Consider the following 16,094-nt stretch of genomic DNA (forward strand, 5'->3'; position numbering starts at 1 on the left):
CGTGAGTTAAGTCTTTACAATTATGGGTGATTGGTCAAAATCAATTTAATTTCGGCCAATTTAAAGTGAAGTCGTTTTTTGATTCCTTATCATATGTGATAAATACCAATAGATTAACAAATATTTTATTTATTATTAGATGTGGTACCAGCACCGTGAAACGGACATGGCAGCAAATCAAAATAAAACATAAGAACATTATCCAAAGTGGTATGTAACTGCTTCGTTTATTTTCTTTACAGCGTGTGGAAATATGTGTCACATTTTAAAGTTGCAATACCACCTTAAGCAAACAGGAAAAAAAACGAGATGAGGAAAACTGGAGTGGAGCCAGCTCCAGCATCATACACACCATCCGAGGAGCTGGACCTCTCCAACAATGAGGGCTGTCCAATCATCGAAGGGATAGAGGGAGCCTTCCAATCAGATCCCAGTGCCGGCAGCTCCCAGCATCATTTATATGTCCAGGGTATGTGTAAAGCATTGTAATGGTGAAGCACTACATGGCTATGTTTTGTTGTGGGACTTTCAGTTATGGTCATTTCTATATCAATGTCTTTTTAGTGGAAGGAGAGACAGTGGTCTTGCTGGAGCCACCAGTACATGTCCCTCATAAGTCCTCTCCAAAGGTACGTAGCTGTCACGGCTATTTGTCATTCATGTTTGCTGTATTGAATCTACATTATGCCCTCAAATTATTCTTTAGATGGAGATTGATGATGAAGACACATTCTCTGTGTACTCAGACAGGCCTTTAGGGGTAATATATCTTCATCACTTGACCTTTACATATGTCATTTAATTGCTTGTTATTTTCTTTTGTCAGGGAGAGGGCATTCTCCATCACTCCCCTCAACCTACTGCCTCCACTGCCAGGCAAACCAAAAGGCAAATTGCACCATGCCAAGTAAATCCATGAACCTAGTACAACACGAGTGAAAAAGTTGTCTCAGTTTTCTCTGCTGCTTAAGATCTTTGAACCAGAACTCTTTGTACAGGTGGCAGATACCATCCGTGCCTTGTACAAAAGGAATCTGGAACTGGACAACCTTAAAAAGGAACTTGAAATAAAGAAACTAAAGCTGGAAATACTTGAGCTCAAGACCAAGGTATTACTAAAATATTTTAGTTGAGTATGATTGGCATTGTATACTCATGACATTTTCTCTTGCTCTCCCCAGCACATGAAAACATGTGGAATAAAATGACAGAAACATTCAGCAAGTGTATATACAGTAATTCACTTTATTGTGGAAGCAACTTGCGACGGCACACTTCCAGTTATGCAAAGAATTGCTATGACGAATGCGCCGGTGGAGTGATCGAGGACAACCGGGTCCACAACGTCTGGTGCCACCGGTGGCACATGAGCTTTCCTCCCGTATGACTGCAATGTTATGCTGCATACTCAATTACTGTCTCACATACCTGCTCAGGAGGCATCTAAAGCAGGACTTGATGATCCAAAGACCATCTCTATCCTATCTTAAGGATCCTCGCACCCAGTGTCCACAAATGGTGACGCTATTTCAATTGACATCCAGAGGGCTTTAACAGTGAAAGGCCGATTTAATCTGAAACCCACAACCTAGCCCGCTCTCGACCAGGTTACGAGTTTATCATAAATTACCATGGTAATCTAAAGGGTTAAAAACAAAAAGAGCCGCTTTCCTAAGACTGAAAGTCCTGGCTTTAGACTCAACACAGCTCGCTAAACCATTAATCTTGCTTTGTAGTACAATATAGTACCCCTAAGATGGGCTCAGTAACTTAATTGTACATTCCATTTGGTTCACACAAGGCAACAATATGACCGCTGTAGCATTCAAAGTGTAATGAAAGTGCAAAATTGAAACATTATCACCAAGGTATGCACCTGGTGCAATAGTCTTGCTTCCAAATGCCTGGATATGCAAGGTCAGTGACATGAATCAAATGTGAATTGTTACACTCATTAAAGTGCAAAACTGATCTGAAACAGTTGCAAACTTTTTTTTTTATGACCAGTGTCTGTTAAATGTGTTTGTAACTAAATGAATACATTGTTTAAGGATTATATTTCACATTCAAATATTTTAACAACATAGTACATTATTTCACAATTTAGTTAATTAGTTTCAATTTTATTTATTTACTTTGCCTGTATTGATTTCTGGAACAAAAACATGCAAATGCACCTGTTCTTTTCACATACAAATAGCAACATCCAGGTCACATGTTTGGCTTAAAAGTACTAAGTCATAAAGTGCAATCAGACAGCAAAGAGAACAAAAATCACAAACGGCCTAAAAGAATATATTATACTAAGATTCAATGTTAAAAAACAATGCATCTGACAATTACAGTAATATTTCATGTACTCACTACATTTGTGATGGCGATGAATTTAGCTTTGCTAAGTTGGCACACAAGTACAATTATTTGGAAAGACTAATAGAATTTGCCAGGCAAACCATTGAGTCAACTGTATGAGTAACATGAAATGTCTCTAGCACAAACACCCACACTCGACTCAAAAGTGTTTAAAAAAAAAGAATTCGAAATGTAAAAATGATAAGAGTAAAAGCAATAACAGGAATCCTTAATTGTAATATACAAGGGCACAGTTGGCTGCGCAGTAGTTAGGACATGAGCATTTTTATGTCGTGACATTTATCAAGTCAGGGAGTCATAGTCAACGTGTTTTTTCTCTTGGAGTCTCGCCGAGGGAATGGCACAAAGCTCTTCACCTCTCTGAAACATAACCCTGTAGGCCAGAAGAGAACATTGTTCATTTTCCATCCTGTCCACTGGCTTTACTGAGCACCATCGAAGAGTGGTTTTAACATCAATTATTCACTTGCAGTTCTGCTACAGCATAATTGTTGAACAGCTCTAATGCTAAAAACAGAGAGAGATTCTCCACTGACTTCTCCATTTTATAATACCCAATATAAAACAGAAATGTATTCTGTTTGCCTACAAAGTTCAATTTTCCAAGAAATGAAGAAAGAAGTGATTTAGGATTAAAGTGCTAACCATAGGGAATGAGCACCATACACCCCATACACCTTGAGAGTCCTTTCACAATCAGATTTTTAATGGCATACTGTGCTTTAAAAAACTGACTGCCAATTAAATTTGTCAATGTACATACACGCAAAATATACAATTCACAATCTATTAAACTTTGCACTGCTGCTAGAATGATTACCGGTACACACCAGTGTGTGTCAAATTTTGTATCAAATAAGTCTGTGATAAGAATTCAACCTTAGATCGGTAAGTCTGCCATAATTATCACTTATCAAAGATAATACGGTACTGCACTTTTACAAGGGCCTCGCCAAATACCATGCAAAAATGCCTCCTGCTGGCTGTGAATAGTATTGTGGTGACGAGCGCCGCATACTTTGTGAGCTGTTTGATGCCATGGCATCATATCTCCACCATTATATCCAGCAAGTACTAAATAACTGTTTGTTGGATGGTTTGTCTAATTGTTACATAGTTCGTTAAATTAGCTGGATTTCACACACACACACAAAAAAATCCCTGAGTAAAAACTGGCACAGCTTGTTTTTTTGTAATGTCATGGATAAACAATAGTAAATCAGAGTTTGCCCTCCAGAGTGGGGCGGTTACGTTTCATTTTTAACAGTATCTAACTGTTATTTCCAAAAATAAAAAATGTTGGATCGTCTTACTAAGGTTCAACGGTCCCTTTTACAAATATATTCTCTTTTAAAATGTTATATGCTGCTTCTACTTACGCTTCCACTCCTCAAGCGTTAACTTGGCATTGTCGCGGCTGTCATCGTATGGTTCGGGCTCAGGGAGATCATCTGGGTCCCTGAGGCTGTCGAAGTACGGGTGCTCCAGTGCCAGTTCGGCTGTGGGCCTCTCATCACAGTCCAGGACCAGCATCTTCTCCAGGAGGTCAATGCCTGCAAACAATCAAACTATCAGCAATGTGCATGCAAGAACAAGTTTGATTTAAATCAAACTTACCGTTTGCACTGGCTCGAGGAAACAATGTTGAGAAGTCTTTTCTGGGATAGTGAGGAAGGGCCTTCACATAATTTTTTGCCTGTGTTTGTATGAAACAAAAAGATAAATGTACCAATTTTGTAGAATTAGCTGAAAAAATATGAACCATGATTATCAATTATTCCCATGATGCATTGGGAAAGCAGAAAAATCTGAAATGTATGCTACATAAAGAAATTGTAATTCTCTCAGAATGCTGAGTCAATACTATTGCCCAGCCAACACGCCAAACAGTTTGCTTAATACATCATGGTGGTCCCCAGATACTATGCGAATATGGCCTTTATTAAGGACTGAAAATTGGAGTAGTGGCTGACATCAGTCTTGCACTAAAGCAAAAATGGAGCTTTTTCCTTTCGAGCCAAACTGTAAATAATATATCTGCACTCATACCCAGCTCACTAAAAGTTGTGTATTTTTGTGCAATCTTTCACATCAATACACATTCTATTATTTAATAAATCATTACCAATATAAAGCCATCTTTCTTTGCTACACACTACACAATACATACACTATAGTGCTTGTGTACATACAACACACGCACACATGCGTTCGCACACAGCATCATCTTCATTTCATGTTTAGAAGTAAAGCATTCATTATTCATTGTCAATGCTTGTTTGTTACTATTCACCATTATGTTGGTACTGTTGGTTGTTGGTTTCATGGAGGGATTGATGCATTTTTTTCTTATGCGTTAAAACAGTTCACAAGTGTCTTAAAGACACATTCATGGCAGGCTTTCATTCATTTCGTCATCAGTGCCCCAGGCCTCACCCTGCCTCACATTCTGCTGGGCTAATGGCAAGCCTGTTTTTCATAAGCTTGACAACCAATCCTCTTTTGTGGAATTGAATGTTTGCACCGGACGACTGCTTCCTTCTACAAGCAGAAGAAGAGCTCCGAGTGTGGAATTAAAGCGAGTATGTGGTGCATGGACGTGTTGCCAAACACAAAAACCCTCTACCCCCTGTACTGCGGGTGGGCGATTACGCGGGTAATGGATGGAATAATCAATAGGATAATTGATTCCATAAAGATTTGTTTGTGCCACAACCCCCCCCCCCTTTCATGTTCATAATTTAGATGAATTATATTTTCAGAAGCTAAATGTCGGTAACACTGTTATCTAACGATGTCTATGCCAACTTTTCAGTTCCTTTTAGTTTTGAGATAATTGTGCTTCAGCTGCCACGTCAAAGTGTTTTTTCTTTTCCGCTCTGGAACTTCGTCCAGCTTATCTGTCAAATCAGTGGCTGAGAAACTCTGGGTGGGTGGTTATGCTGTTAATTAAGACACCAACAGTGGGGTGGAAGTTTAGAACAGCTTGCTCGCAGGCACATTTTCAGAAAGAGCCAGAATTACTTGGTTGTTTGATTTTGCAGTTGTTGGCAGGCACTCCCACAAAGTTGTACTTAATACATAAAAATTAATTGTTCCATGTTATGTTCCCATTGAAATTTTATGCTGTAGCAGATTTTAGTACCTCTTTGCTGTCTAGTTTCTGTATAAATTCTGGTCCAGGCACTCCGGTAACTTTCATGATCTGTGTCAGCTGGTCCATGTCTGGTAATAAAGTCAAGGTTTGCTTAGGCTGGCTGAGAAAGGTGTCCAAGCAACATATATACACATCCGATAGGTACGTTCAATTAGTTGAAATCATGGCAATATTAATGCCCCAAGTGGTTTTCTATGAGCCCTGAACATTTTTTATTGAACATTTGTGGAAGGAGCTGAGACATCAGGACATTTTAAAATCAGTGCAGTTACAGGAATGCAGTGATGGCTTCAAAAAAATCATTGTTACTTTAAAGGTCAATAAAATTGATAAAGTGAGAATTATATCTTCACTTTTTCAATTTTATTTAACCTTTGGAGCATTTTGGTGTCAAACTAACTTGTACTGAGACTCATGCACGCTAATATAATCATCACTAGCTCAATGATAAATTTGAGAGCAGGCAAAAGGATACAGTCTTTCCCTTTGAAAAGGGTTTTTCCGTTGATCATTTCAGCCATGATGCAGCCCACAGACCAGATGTCCACTAGAATAAACGACACAGGAGACAAATGTGAGTGAGGAGAAAAATATCTGTGACATCATTGACTCAGTGCTCCTAAAATATGTGGAAATGAGGTATGTAGGCTACAAGGTTTCAATGGTGAGGAGAAACTATTGTGCTGTTCCTCATCGTGAGGCGGGATGACAATACGATACAATGGAGGCTTAGCAGAAAACACTATTCTCTGAAGAAGCATAAATCCTTTGGAAAGGCCTGTAATTGCAATTGGCAGCAAAGTGACAGAGTCTCAGCATTATCACTTGTCAACAGTCTGCTGTCAGAAACATCTGTCTTCAATGACAGATTCACTGCCGGAGTGACACTGATGCCAACTCAAATGCATTTTTCTCGTCAGTGTGATAGAATTACAAAAAGACCCGTGATGCGCCACAGAACTCATGTCCAAAAGACAAGTCATTCCTTTAAGTGGAGCCACAATGTTTGCACATCAGAAACTCAAAGATCCCAGACGATCCAATTGACTGAGCACTGAGACAACAACAAGGACGGAGTTGAGAATGTTTAATAGCTACGGTTATCTTGCCAGTCTGTGTGTAGTGCATCCAGTTGAGAATGACCTCGGGCGCCCGATACCAACGGGTTACCACATAGCCTGTCATCTCGGCGTCAGTGCTGCGAGCTAGCCCGAAGTCCAGAATCTGCAAAGGCGGATCATCTCAATCAAAAATGTTAAAAACCCGAAAGTAAAACAAAACAACCACCGGAAGTAATTCAAATATTCTCTTTCAATATAAGCAGATATGTGCTGTGCTGTCATGATTGTGTTACAGCCTGCACCTCACTGTCTAAGCTGGAATTCTTTGACCTTTAAAATAACAGCTGCAAAATCAAGTGGCCCCTATACTGGTGTGTAATACGACTGATATCTCTGTTGTTCACATGGTGACCTTGGATTACTGTCTTGAGTAGTCCGTAATACGAGTTGTGGAAATACGTTTATAAATACCACAATGTATCGTCTTAAATGTAGCATATTGAATGGAGCTTTGTATGGTGAAGTTTGTTCTTATACTCAATATGGATGGATGAGTGGATGTAGCAAAATACACACGTCACAGTCTGCAATACAGATAGACAAGCCAGGACACTTTTGTTAGTGTGAGCTTCTGTGCAAAAGTTAACTTTCTTGCTACTGTTTGATGTCGCGACAATTTTGTTCACATTATTTTATTCAAAAGCATTGATTGAAGGTGACGTTGTAATCATTCCAAATACAAACCTTCAGCTCACAGTCTTGGTTCACAGCCAAGTTTCCAGGTTTGAGATCCTGTATTAGAGAATTAGATATGTGAAGGTTAGTTATACATCAGATATTCAAGTTTACACTAAGAAGCGAAATTGCTTTAAGTCATTTGTACTTGGGAGGCTTTTTGATCCCACAGGCTCACTACATTTCAAAAATGTTATCGCTGCATGGGCCCAGGAGCACTTCAGAAAACCCTTGTTAAAACTCTACCATGCAAAAACCAAAGCCATCTCTGGACCCAAGCTCATCATTGGAAATCATGGATGTTGTATCCTCCTGAAATATGAATTGTTACCAGCGCAAAGTTCAAAATCCAGCAAATCTGGAGCAACAATTGTTGGTACGACATCCAATGTTCATTTCAGCAAGATGATGCCAAACCACATTCAGCACAAGTTATAATAGCCTGGCTTCGTGGTACAAGACTGCAAATACTTGACTGGCCTGCCAGCAGTCCAGACACGTCTCTTATTGAAAATGTGTGGTGCATTATGAAGCGCAAATTCATTGTAATTTATTTTTATTTACACTATACGCACTGTCCCATTTCATTGGAATTGGGAAGTTTGTACACACCGCATACTGATAAAAGAAAATTAACATACAGTACTTGAGGTAGAGTACTTTCATGTGGACAAAGTACAAGGTGGCTCACTTGAGTATATTAGTTATACAGTATTAGTATATGGTAGAGTGGTTTATAAGTCTTGAGGTCATATTTTGTGTCAATTAAACATTCTTGAACATATTTCTGATGTGCATATTTCGATGTGGAACTAGCAGTAATTTTGCTTCTTGGTTTCTATTTGATATTCACACTTATTTAGTTCTTGCCTCATCAGACTGAATTTTAGGTGATACTGATGAGTGCACTACTTGACTACAGCCAGCAGATGTGCAGCTGCTTAAGTCTCAAATCGTCTATGGTATGAAGTTTTGTTTACTACCTGAAATGATAAACATAATTGAAGAACAATATACGTACTAAAAGCAGTAATTAGAAGTGCACGGAAAAATCTGTTTGGGAATGAGTAAAGCAACCCCGTACTTTCCACTTTTTCCACCCAAGAGGCTACTTCTACTTTTTTTTTTTTTAGACAGTCTATGCTCCACACATGCACCCGGGTGTGTTAGAAATGGAGATGAAGGGTGTGGCCTGACAACTCCAGACAGGCAGTCAGAGTTAGCTCATACTACCTGTCAGTGCAGGTGCAGTTTGATCTGACTCAATGAAAATGAATTGAAACGCTCCCATGTGTTTTTGCAACTCATGCACGTAGGCAGTCTGAGTCAGAAAAACAAGGAGCACAAAGCACTAACCTGTTAACCTGCTAATTAGTTTCAATCAATACTCAAATACAAGAAGACTATCCTTGTACTTACCCTATGAATGATTCCAGCCTTGTGAATGTACTGTGGAAAAGTACACAGGACAGATAGCACAATACTTTATTTTCTTCATACAACATTTTCTAAAATAAACAAATATCTTTTACAGTCATTGTATTTGTTTTGTTTGTTTTGAATCTTATGCAATGAATAGAAAAAAAAACAACTGCAACAAAATATGTGGTTTTATCACACACTATAAATAGGCCTTCAAGCTTACCCTGAGTCCACAGAGCATTTGGTAAACAAGAAACTGGACTTTGTCTTCAGAGAGATGGCCTCGCACCTTTGACAGGTCAGTAAACATGTAAGGCATCACCAGGTAGCTGAGAAAAGCACAAAAGATGCTCATGTTGATGATACCCAGGCAGATGGAAAGGCAAGGATCTCAACAGGCCTGCCATCAGACTACGCCATCACATACAGATTTGCTGACTCAATAATCCATCATAAAATGACGCTTTTAAAGTCCACGGCACATTTCCACCTTTGCACATTTGCATGATTTCATCACGGAGATAAGTGTCTGATTATGAAACATGTGGATTATGTAAATTCCCCATTCCCAGCCATTTTGCAGGGCATAGGCAAAGATGACATTATTGTAGAATGTTTGAACTGAGATTCAAACAGGGGCAGATGCAATAACAACCCTGACCAACTTAGCACTGCTTGACCAAGCCTGACTCCCAAAGATAGCCGAGAAAACTGCAGCGCCACCTTTCTATGCTGTTTACTCAGCAAACATTCATTGAAATGCAATATATTGGAACGTAAACGTATTGATGAATCCGCTAGGCCAAGCTAATAATCAATTTTCTGATATCTAATGGGTTTTAAATGTGATGTTCCCAGCTAGGTAAATTCATTATTTATTTTTATTTTATTTATTATCTCTTCTCATGATGTCTTGACATGCTGCTTGTTTGAATATAAAAACCAAACATTGAACTCAATCATGTTGAACACCATATTCATCCCAAGATATTTGTTACCAAAGCTACTGAAACTGCACTTTAACCTTCTGTTAAATCAAGGAGAACAAATAAGCCTTTCATCCAACATGTGACTTAATGCAAGCATTTAGCCAACAATCCTACCTTGTAGGAAAGTGGAGGGCTTGGAATGTAGTCATCCAACAGAGCTAGTGTAGTAAACATATGTAGTTTATTTCTGTCTATTAACCATCTCCCTCTGAGTGTGTGTGTGTGTGTGTGTGTGTGTGTATGAATTAAATATTTATTCAAACTTTGGGCCTCTTGACTGCAAGCAAACATGATAACCACGACTGTGCTGCTATTCAATTATTGTAGTCTTTTTAAATGTCCTGTAAACAATCACGTCTAAGACATTAGAACAAATTGAACAGATGCCAAATTGAACTGAACAGAACCATTGTGTAAAAAGCATACCATTACGTTACAAAGAAACATAAAATACAAAGACAAATGTGAGCTTTCCTGTAAGTATTTAGCAGCCCAGTACTTAACACTGCCTGGAGGGTTTGTACATGAGCCAGAAAATACTCACAAGTCCTGAAAGTCATCGAGGCTTGAAACAGGTGTAAACACATCAAGAAGGCCTATCACCTGGTTGGAATGAAAAAAATGATGAGCAAAGGGAAATCGAGTACCCTCGTGTCTGATTCATTTGAAACGTAATTCAACTTTGTCACACTATTTATGTGTTTTAGGCAGCCATTAACATCACGCCAACAAAACACTCCTACTTATATCGTGGCAAACTTGAACTGTTGATTGCTATTGAGAAAAGCTTTAATGTTGTTCAAGGAAGTGTGTTGGTCTCATTCTACTCACATTTTCATGCTTCATGTGTTTGAGCAACCGCAGTTCCCGGTAGGCCCTTTTAGCAAAGATCTCTGACTGGAAGGGCCTGTGGAGTTTCTTGATGGCCACTCTCTCTTTAGTCTTCTCATTTGTTGCTGAGCTGTGGTGAATAATGGAACAAGATGTAATTAGACTGCAGTCTTAGTCTGCATTTTCCAGCGGCCACTGGTCAGCACAAAGCGAGCAGCAGGTCTTGAGTTCAGTCCTAGCTTTAAGCCTTCACGGTGTACAGCATTGGACAGCATGATTTTTATTGTTACACAATTAAGTATTAATGGTTAATTGACGCTCAATTGTATTTAGGAAGGAACAAATATGTTCTATCAAATATGAACATGAGAGGTTGCCTATCTTTCTGTTTTCAGTAAAGCCAAGTAACAGGTTGCTAATGTTTGCAGTGATCTGGAGGGCAGCAGTTTGTGGGTGGAAAAGCTTGTTGGGCTATTTGCAGGGCCATCCACCAACACATTTGCAAGAGAGAGACACACTCATGTAGGAATTGCAGTCAGGTACAATCAGCAGTCATTATAAAAGGAAAAAAAAAAAATCTAGCATACCAATTTTACTCCCTAAGAGAAATTCATAATTTTTAATTCTGAAATGTTATTTTGGAATAAAATGACAAAATCCTCATGCTCATTTTTATTTTCTCAGTCACTGTAATTCATAAAGTATACATCAGAGCCTGCAATTATTATTTTATTATTATTTACATTATAGTAAGTACCCTGTTTTTAGTAGTAGGTTGATACTGTAAGGGTGTTGAATATTGGAATATCAATATTATTGTGTGTAAATGTAACAAGTACTTAAAGAAATTTGTATCTGATGAAAAAAATAATGTAACAGAAAAAGCAGGTTTAATGTAATCTTATCTAATTAATTTTAAAAACAAGCAATTTTATATTGTAAAGTTATTTAGTGTTATTAATGCCAGAAAATACTGTTCTCCTGTCGAATGGTGATGCACATTTAAGGTCGCATCGAATTGATAAAAGTAAGATACATTTCAATAATGAAACGTATTGCACGTCTTTGCGATACACATATTGAGACTGTGCCTGTGAGATAACGTCATTGACCAGAAATGCCAGTGGGGAAAAAAACAAATTGACAGCCATGAGCAATGCCGCGATCACATGCAAATAAGTCTCCTGGATGTTAGCAGGAGGACAAAACATAACAGAATCTGTCCATTGCACGTATTAACTAGTGTCTTCTTGCTGAAAAAGTCTATGGGCGACATTATTCTTTTCAATTGAAACAAAAACATTTCTGATCCACGTGCAGATGGCTGTTCGTCTCTGTGTGCCCTGTGATTGGCTGGCAACCGGTTCAGGGTTTCCCTCGCCTACTGCTGGGATAGGCTCCACCACACCTGCGACCCCCGTGGGGACAAGCAGTATAGAAAATGGATGGATGCATGGATGTTCTGATCCACAGCAAGATTAGTGATAGCTTGTCTCTCAAATACATATACGAGAAAGAAAGAAAGAAAGAAAAATATAGATAGATAGATAGATAGATAGATAGATAGATAGATAGATAGATAGATAGATAGATAGATAGATAGATAGATAACTGTAATAATGGACCTGTGGCCCTAATTAGATGCTGCAGGGGGCATGTTCAATTGTGTGCGCGCGTGTGTGTGCGCGCGTGCATGCATGAATCCAGTCCTACTAGGCCCATAGCTTCCTGCATGTGTGCGTGCTCGCGCAGATACGCGAGTGTAGTAGAGCTAACCCATAGCCTCCCACTGAGACCTACTCACTCCTTCATACCACCCCAGAGTTAGAATGATAAAACGACGCACCAAACAGAACCGTATGCCCCGGTTCCGATCTGCTTGAGATGGGTGTACTTCTCCGGAACCTCCCACACGGTGCTGTTGATTTCCTCGCGGCAGAAGCTCGCTCGAGCCTCCATGACGAAGAGGAGAAGCCGTAGGTTGGAGCGTCAACTTCTTCCTTCACATGAACGCCTGTCAATTGCCAAGAAAAGGTGAAGCCAAAACATTGGTCAAGTGCGAAGTAGTGCAAAACTAACGTCATCTCCGGCTGGTACCGTTCATAAAATAAAAACAGGAAATGGACTGCCCAAAAGTGATTTGCGATGCGTACTACTGCCTTTTTTTTTGTTGTATCAAATAGAAAATACTAAAAATATTTAGATAATATTAAATACTGTTTCCCCCCTGTCGTGTCTGGATGGCATTTTTTCACTAAAATAAACACTGCACAAAATGATCACCGAACAACAATTTTCCCCAGGTAGTGTTTAGAATTTTTTTCAATTTAAAAAAAAAAAAAAAATTCTCCCTCTGTTGCATTTATTTTATACATATTTTATGTATTTTAAAACTTAAATAAAAATATTGTTTAAAGTGTCACTCAACAACAAATACAACATTTAAGAAACACATTTTTCAAATACAATGTGCGTTCAGAGAATCCAATATTGTACAAAAATAAAACGATTATTTCCCAGTGCCAAAGTGTGGAGGCAGAAAGACATTTTGCACTTTATCGGCAGTTTTATAAAATCAGCAAAACCAAATGCGGAGCACACAAATTTCAAATGGCTATGGAAAATCATAATACATGCTCAGAATGTCTCAAAACATTATATTTGAGATTTTAAGACAGGCAGGTCAAGATTTTGCATGTAGCTTCCTGTTTAATACAGTAATTTCGCCAAGACATTGTGCTCTTTCGCTGTGCTACTGCTTTTTTTGGTGAGGGATTGCAGAAAAGCGGATAGTACAGATGAAAGATGGAGAGATGGATTTATGCAATCGCAAACATACCGCCTTTATAACTTCAGTTGAAGTTCATAAATATATTATTTGAAGAAAAACAACCCAAAGTAAACTGACTGATATCACCAGATCCAACTACAGTTAGTTCAGATTGTACCACGAGAGGACGCTAGCGTTTTGCTGAGTGGTTTTTGCGTCTGCGCCAGTCAAAGTGCTTGTGTGTGTTGTGTACAGATTGTCTTCACTTTGTGTCTTATTACACAAAACGATATTCATAAAATAACTTAGGCAGACCCAAAAGTGTCATAATCTTTAACTAGGTTTACTGACTTTGTGAAAAGCAAATGAAAAATAACTACATAAAATAATCCTAACAATAACAACATCACATCCTCTGTTCAGGATTATTAATGATAATAATAATAATAATAATAATAATAATAATAATAATAATAATAATAATAATAATAATAATAATAATAATAAATTTTATTTATAAGGCGCCTTTCAAGGCATATTCCCAGGCATTTGAATCCTGTCGTCGTATGTTGTGACATTTATTTTGGCGAACACGTCACAGCACAACACTAGTCAAGTAAAAACTCTGGGCGGTACAATGCACCCCCCTCCACTCCCTTTCCATCATACAACACAGATTGTCAGATAGTAAAACATTATGACATGTCCTTTGAATGTGCCTGTGGTGCAAAGTCCATGCGTGACTGGTGGTATGTGTGTGGCTCAAGACAAACACACGCAACAAATGTGTGTATACACCACAACCCCAGCTGTGTGTCTTTCTTCGTCGTTCCCTGCGCTTCAACCCATCTGTCAAAATCCTCTCAAGCAAAATTTGACTTGACATTTTGTAACACTGAATCAGCACAGAAAGTGGGCTGGCACAATGATGGACTCTGCTGGTGCTTTGCAATGGGAAAACAGAGATCCCCAAAAGGCCAAAATCAGAAAAAGACAGTCCTTTGCCTCTGGAGTGCACAATGGCATTAACCTAATGAGTCTTTATGTGGTAATTAACGTTTCCCAACATAATGATACTCTCTATCCATCCGTCCCGGCGGACAATTAATTATTAGTACCAACGAATTACGTTATCTGTTGCTGGGTTAAGGACAGAGATGGGCAGACATTGGCATTTGGCTTTGATTAATGAAGCGACCTTCCCGGCAGCCTTGGCTAGGATGTAGAAAAAAATCTATTCCATTTAAAAGCTGCCACCGGGGACAATGTCTGCTTTCGACCACCCATACGCTTAGCCTCCAAGAGACGACACATGTACTCTCAAGTACTGTATCACCTTCACCACCAGGACAGGACAGTATGACGATTGCTGCTGCGCAAGATAATCGTTTTTTTATTTTTATTTTATTTTGCAATTTGATAGAGTAATGAGTCTTTTTCCAAACTATTGTGTATAAATTAAGTTGAATGTCTTGTCCAGCTGGAGCCTGACTTCAGGTAAAAAGCAAACTACACCCCGACAGTTCATCACTAGTCAGTCAATCGTAGGGCAGATAAAGAGATTGACACACAAAATGAAAATACTTTGCAATAAAGGCTTGAAGTCTGAGCTCACCAAATTTTCCTTTCAGACATGCTTTCACACAATTTAAACTACTGTAGAGTGGAAACTGAAAACATAAATGAGTTAGCTCTTGAGTGACTGCAATAACTAAGTGCAGTCATTATCAAACCATTGGAATAGAAAAATGAAGAAACACAAACAACTCCACATGCACATCAGACGCTAAGACAAGAGTAATAATGTACTACTTTTCCTAGTTTGTGGCACCCACCATTTCTTCGGCATTGGGTTAGGGTTATTCATTTCTTCCTCTGCGCTTCAGACTATCCATGCCTAGAATGCAAATGATTACTGATTATGATACCAATAATGGGAGCCCAAAGACTTTTTAAGAAATGTTCATATTTTTGTCACATGAGCCTCCATCAGAAGAAACTGGCATTAACATTTTCCCATTGGTCCCATTTCCACAAGGACAGTACAGGCCAAACAATCACACCAGCCAACACCATCTTATTGTATATAAGAGAGGGGTACTGTTGAGTACTGTCAAATCCCAATTATTTTTGTCAATTGCTGTGGAGTCCTATTAGGGGTAAGGTGTTTATTCTCCATTTTCTCTAGCCAGTGTTGAAAAGTTAGGAAGCTGTTGCAGATTGCGCTGCACTGTAGACAGCAGCGGTCTCTTTGAATCCCACCATTCATTTCAGCTTTAAAGATAGCACATTGCTCTGCAGGCAACATCCAGTAATGATGTCTGCCACATAATATGGTGGTATCCATCATTGTGAAGGTAATTACAGCCATTTTCTGCAAAAAAAAACAACAACAACCACATCTATTTGAGGTATGGGATTTATTTATGACGCATCTGGGGGTTAATTAGGGGAACAAAGCACAGGCCACTATTTGAGGCGATACTTTGTTTGTGTTGGTCAGTGCTGCATATTCAATATCTTGTTTAAATCATAATTTGATAGGATTTTGTACAAAAAGTAAAAGAATGTACCGCAAACTCTCAGTTCTGTTCCTAGGATGGCAAAGAACACATGTAGTCTGATTCCCTACCTTGCGGACACAGTCGTAAAGTCATAATTACAGTAAATAAAGGATTTTTAAGGAGAAACCTTCAAGGCAATATATTATGATGATAAAAAGAAAACCAGCAAGAAAAAACTTTCAACAAATGTGC

General features: G+C 38.7%; 2 protein-coding genes across 6 annotated transcripts in view; one reads left to right on the forward strand and one right to left on the reverse strand.

Annotated features, from left to right (window-relative positions):
• The window catches only part of LOC148402527 (uncharacterized), a 3,447-nt gene extending 1,471 nt beyond the window's left edge, over positions 1-1,976 (forward strand). For 2 of the 5 annotated variants that reach the window (XM_088370012.1, XM_088370011.1), the window contains 7 exons: positions 140-210; positions 290-469; positions 565-629; positions 707-760; positions 827-907; positions 999-1,109; positions 1,182-1,972. In XM_088370012.1, the coding sequence (XP_088226138.1) occupies positions 140-210; positions 290-469; positions 565-629; positions 707-760; positions 827-907; positions 999-1,109; positions 1,182-1,208 (589 nt within the window). In that variant the 3' untranslated portion in view covers positions 1,209-1,972. Of the gene's footprint in view, positions 1-139; positions 211-289; positions 470-564; positions 630-706; positions 761-826; positions 908-984; positions 1,110-1,181 lie in introns of all 5 variants that reach the window. The other 3 variants (XM_088370013.1, XM_088370015.1, XM_088370014.1) reach the window with 3 other exon arrangements.
• mapk13 (mitogen-activated protein kinase 13) lies at positions 1,223-12,641 on the reverse strand. The gene is made up of 12 exons (XM_088370008.1): positions 12,415-12,641; positions 10,569-10,698; positions 10,282-10,340; positions 8,972-9,077; positions 8,746-8,775; positions 7,336-7,383; positions 6,640-6,754; positions 6,006-6,077; positions 5,519-5,598; positions 3,991-4,069; positions 3,753-3,926; positions 1,223-2,746 (listed from the first exon to the last, which is right to left on the reverse strand). Exons 1-12 carry the CDS (start codon positions 12,525-12,527, stop codon positions 2,661-2,663), a joined length of 1,092 nt encoding a protein of 363 aa, XP_088226134.1. The 5' UTR covers positions 12,528-12,641; the 3' UTR covers positions 1,223-2,660.
• Between the last annotated feature and the right edge of the window lie 3,453 nt (positions 12,642-16,094).

The sequence above is a fragment of the Syngnathus floridae genome, chromosome 2, assembly GCF_059516105.1.
Source record: "Syngnathus floridae isolate MCC-2025c chromosome 2, RoL_Sflo_1.0, whole genome shotgun sequence".
In the NCBI taxonomy this organism is placed as follows: Eukaryota; Metazoa; Chordata; class Actinopteri; order Syngnathiformes; family Syngnathidae; genus Syngnathus; species Syngnathus floridae.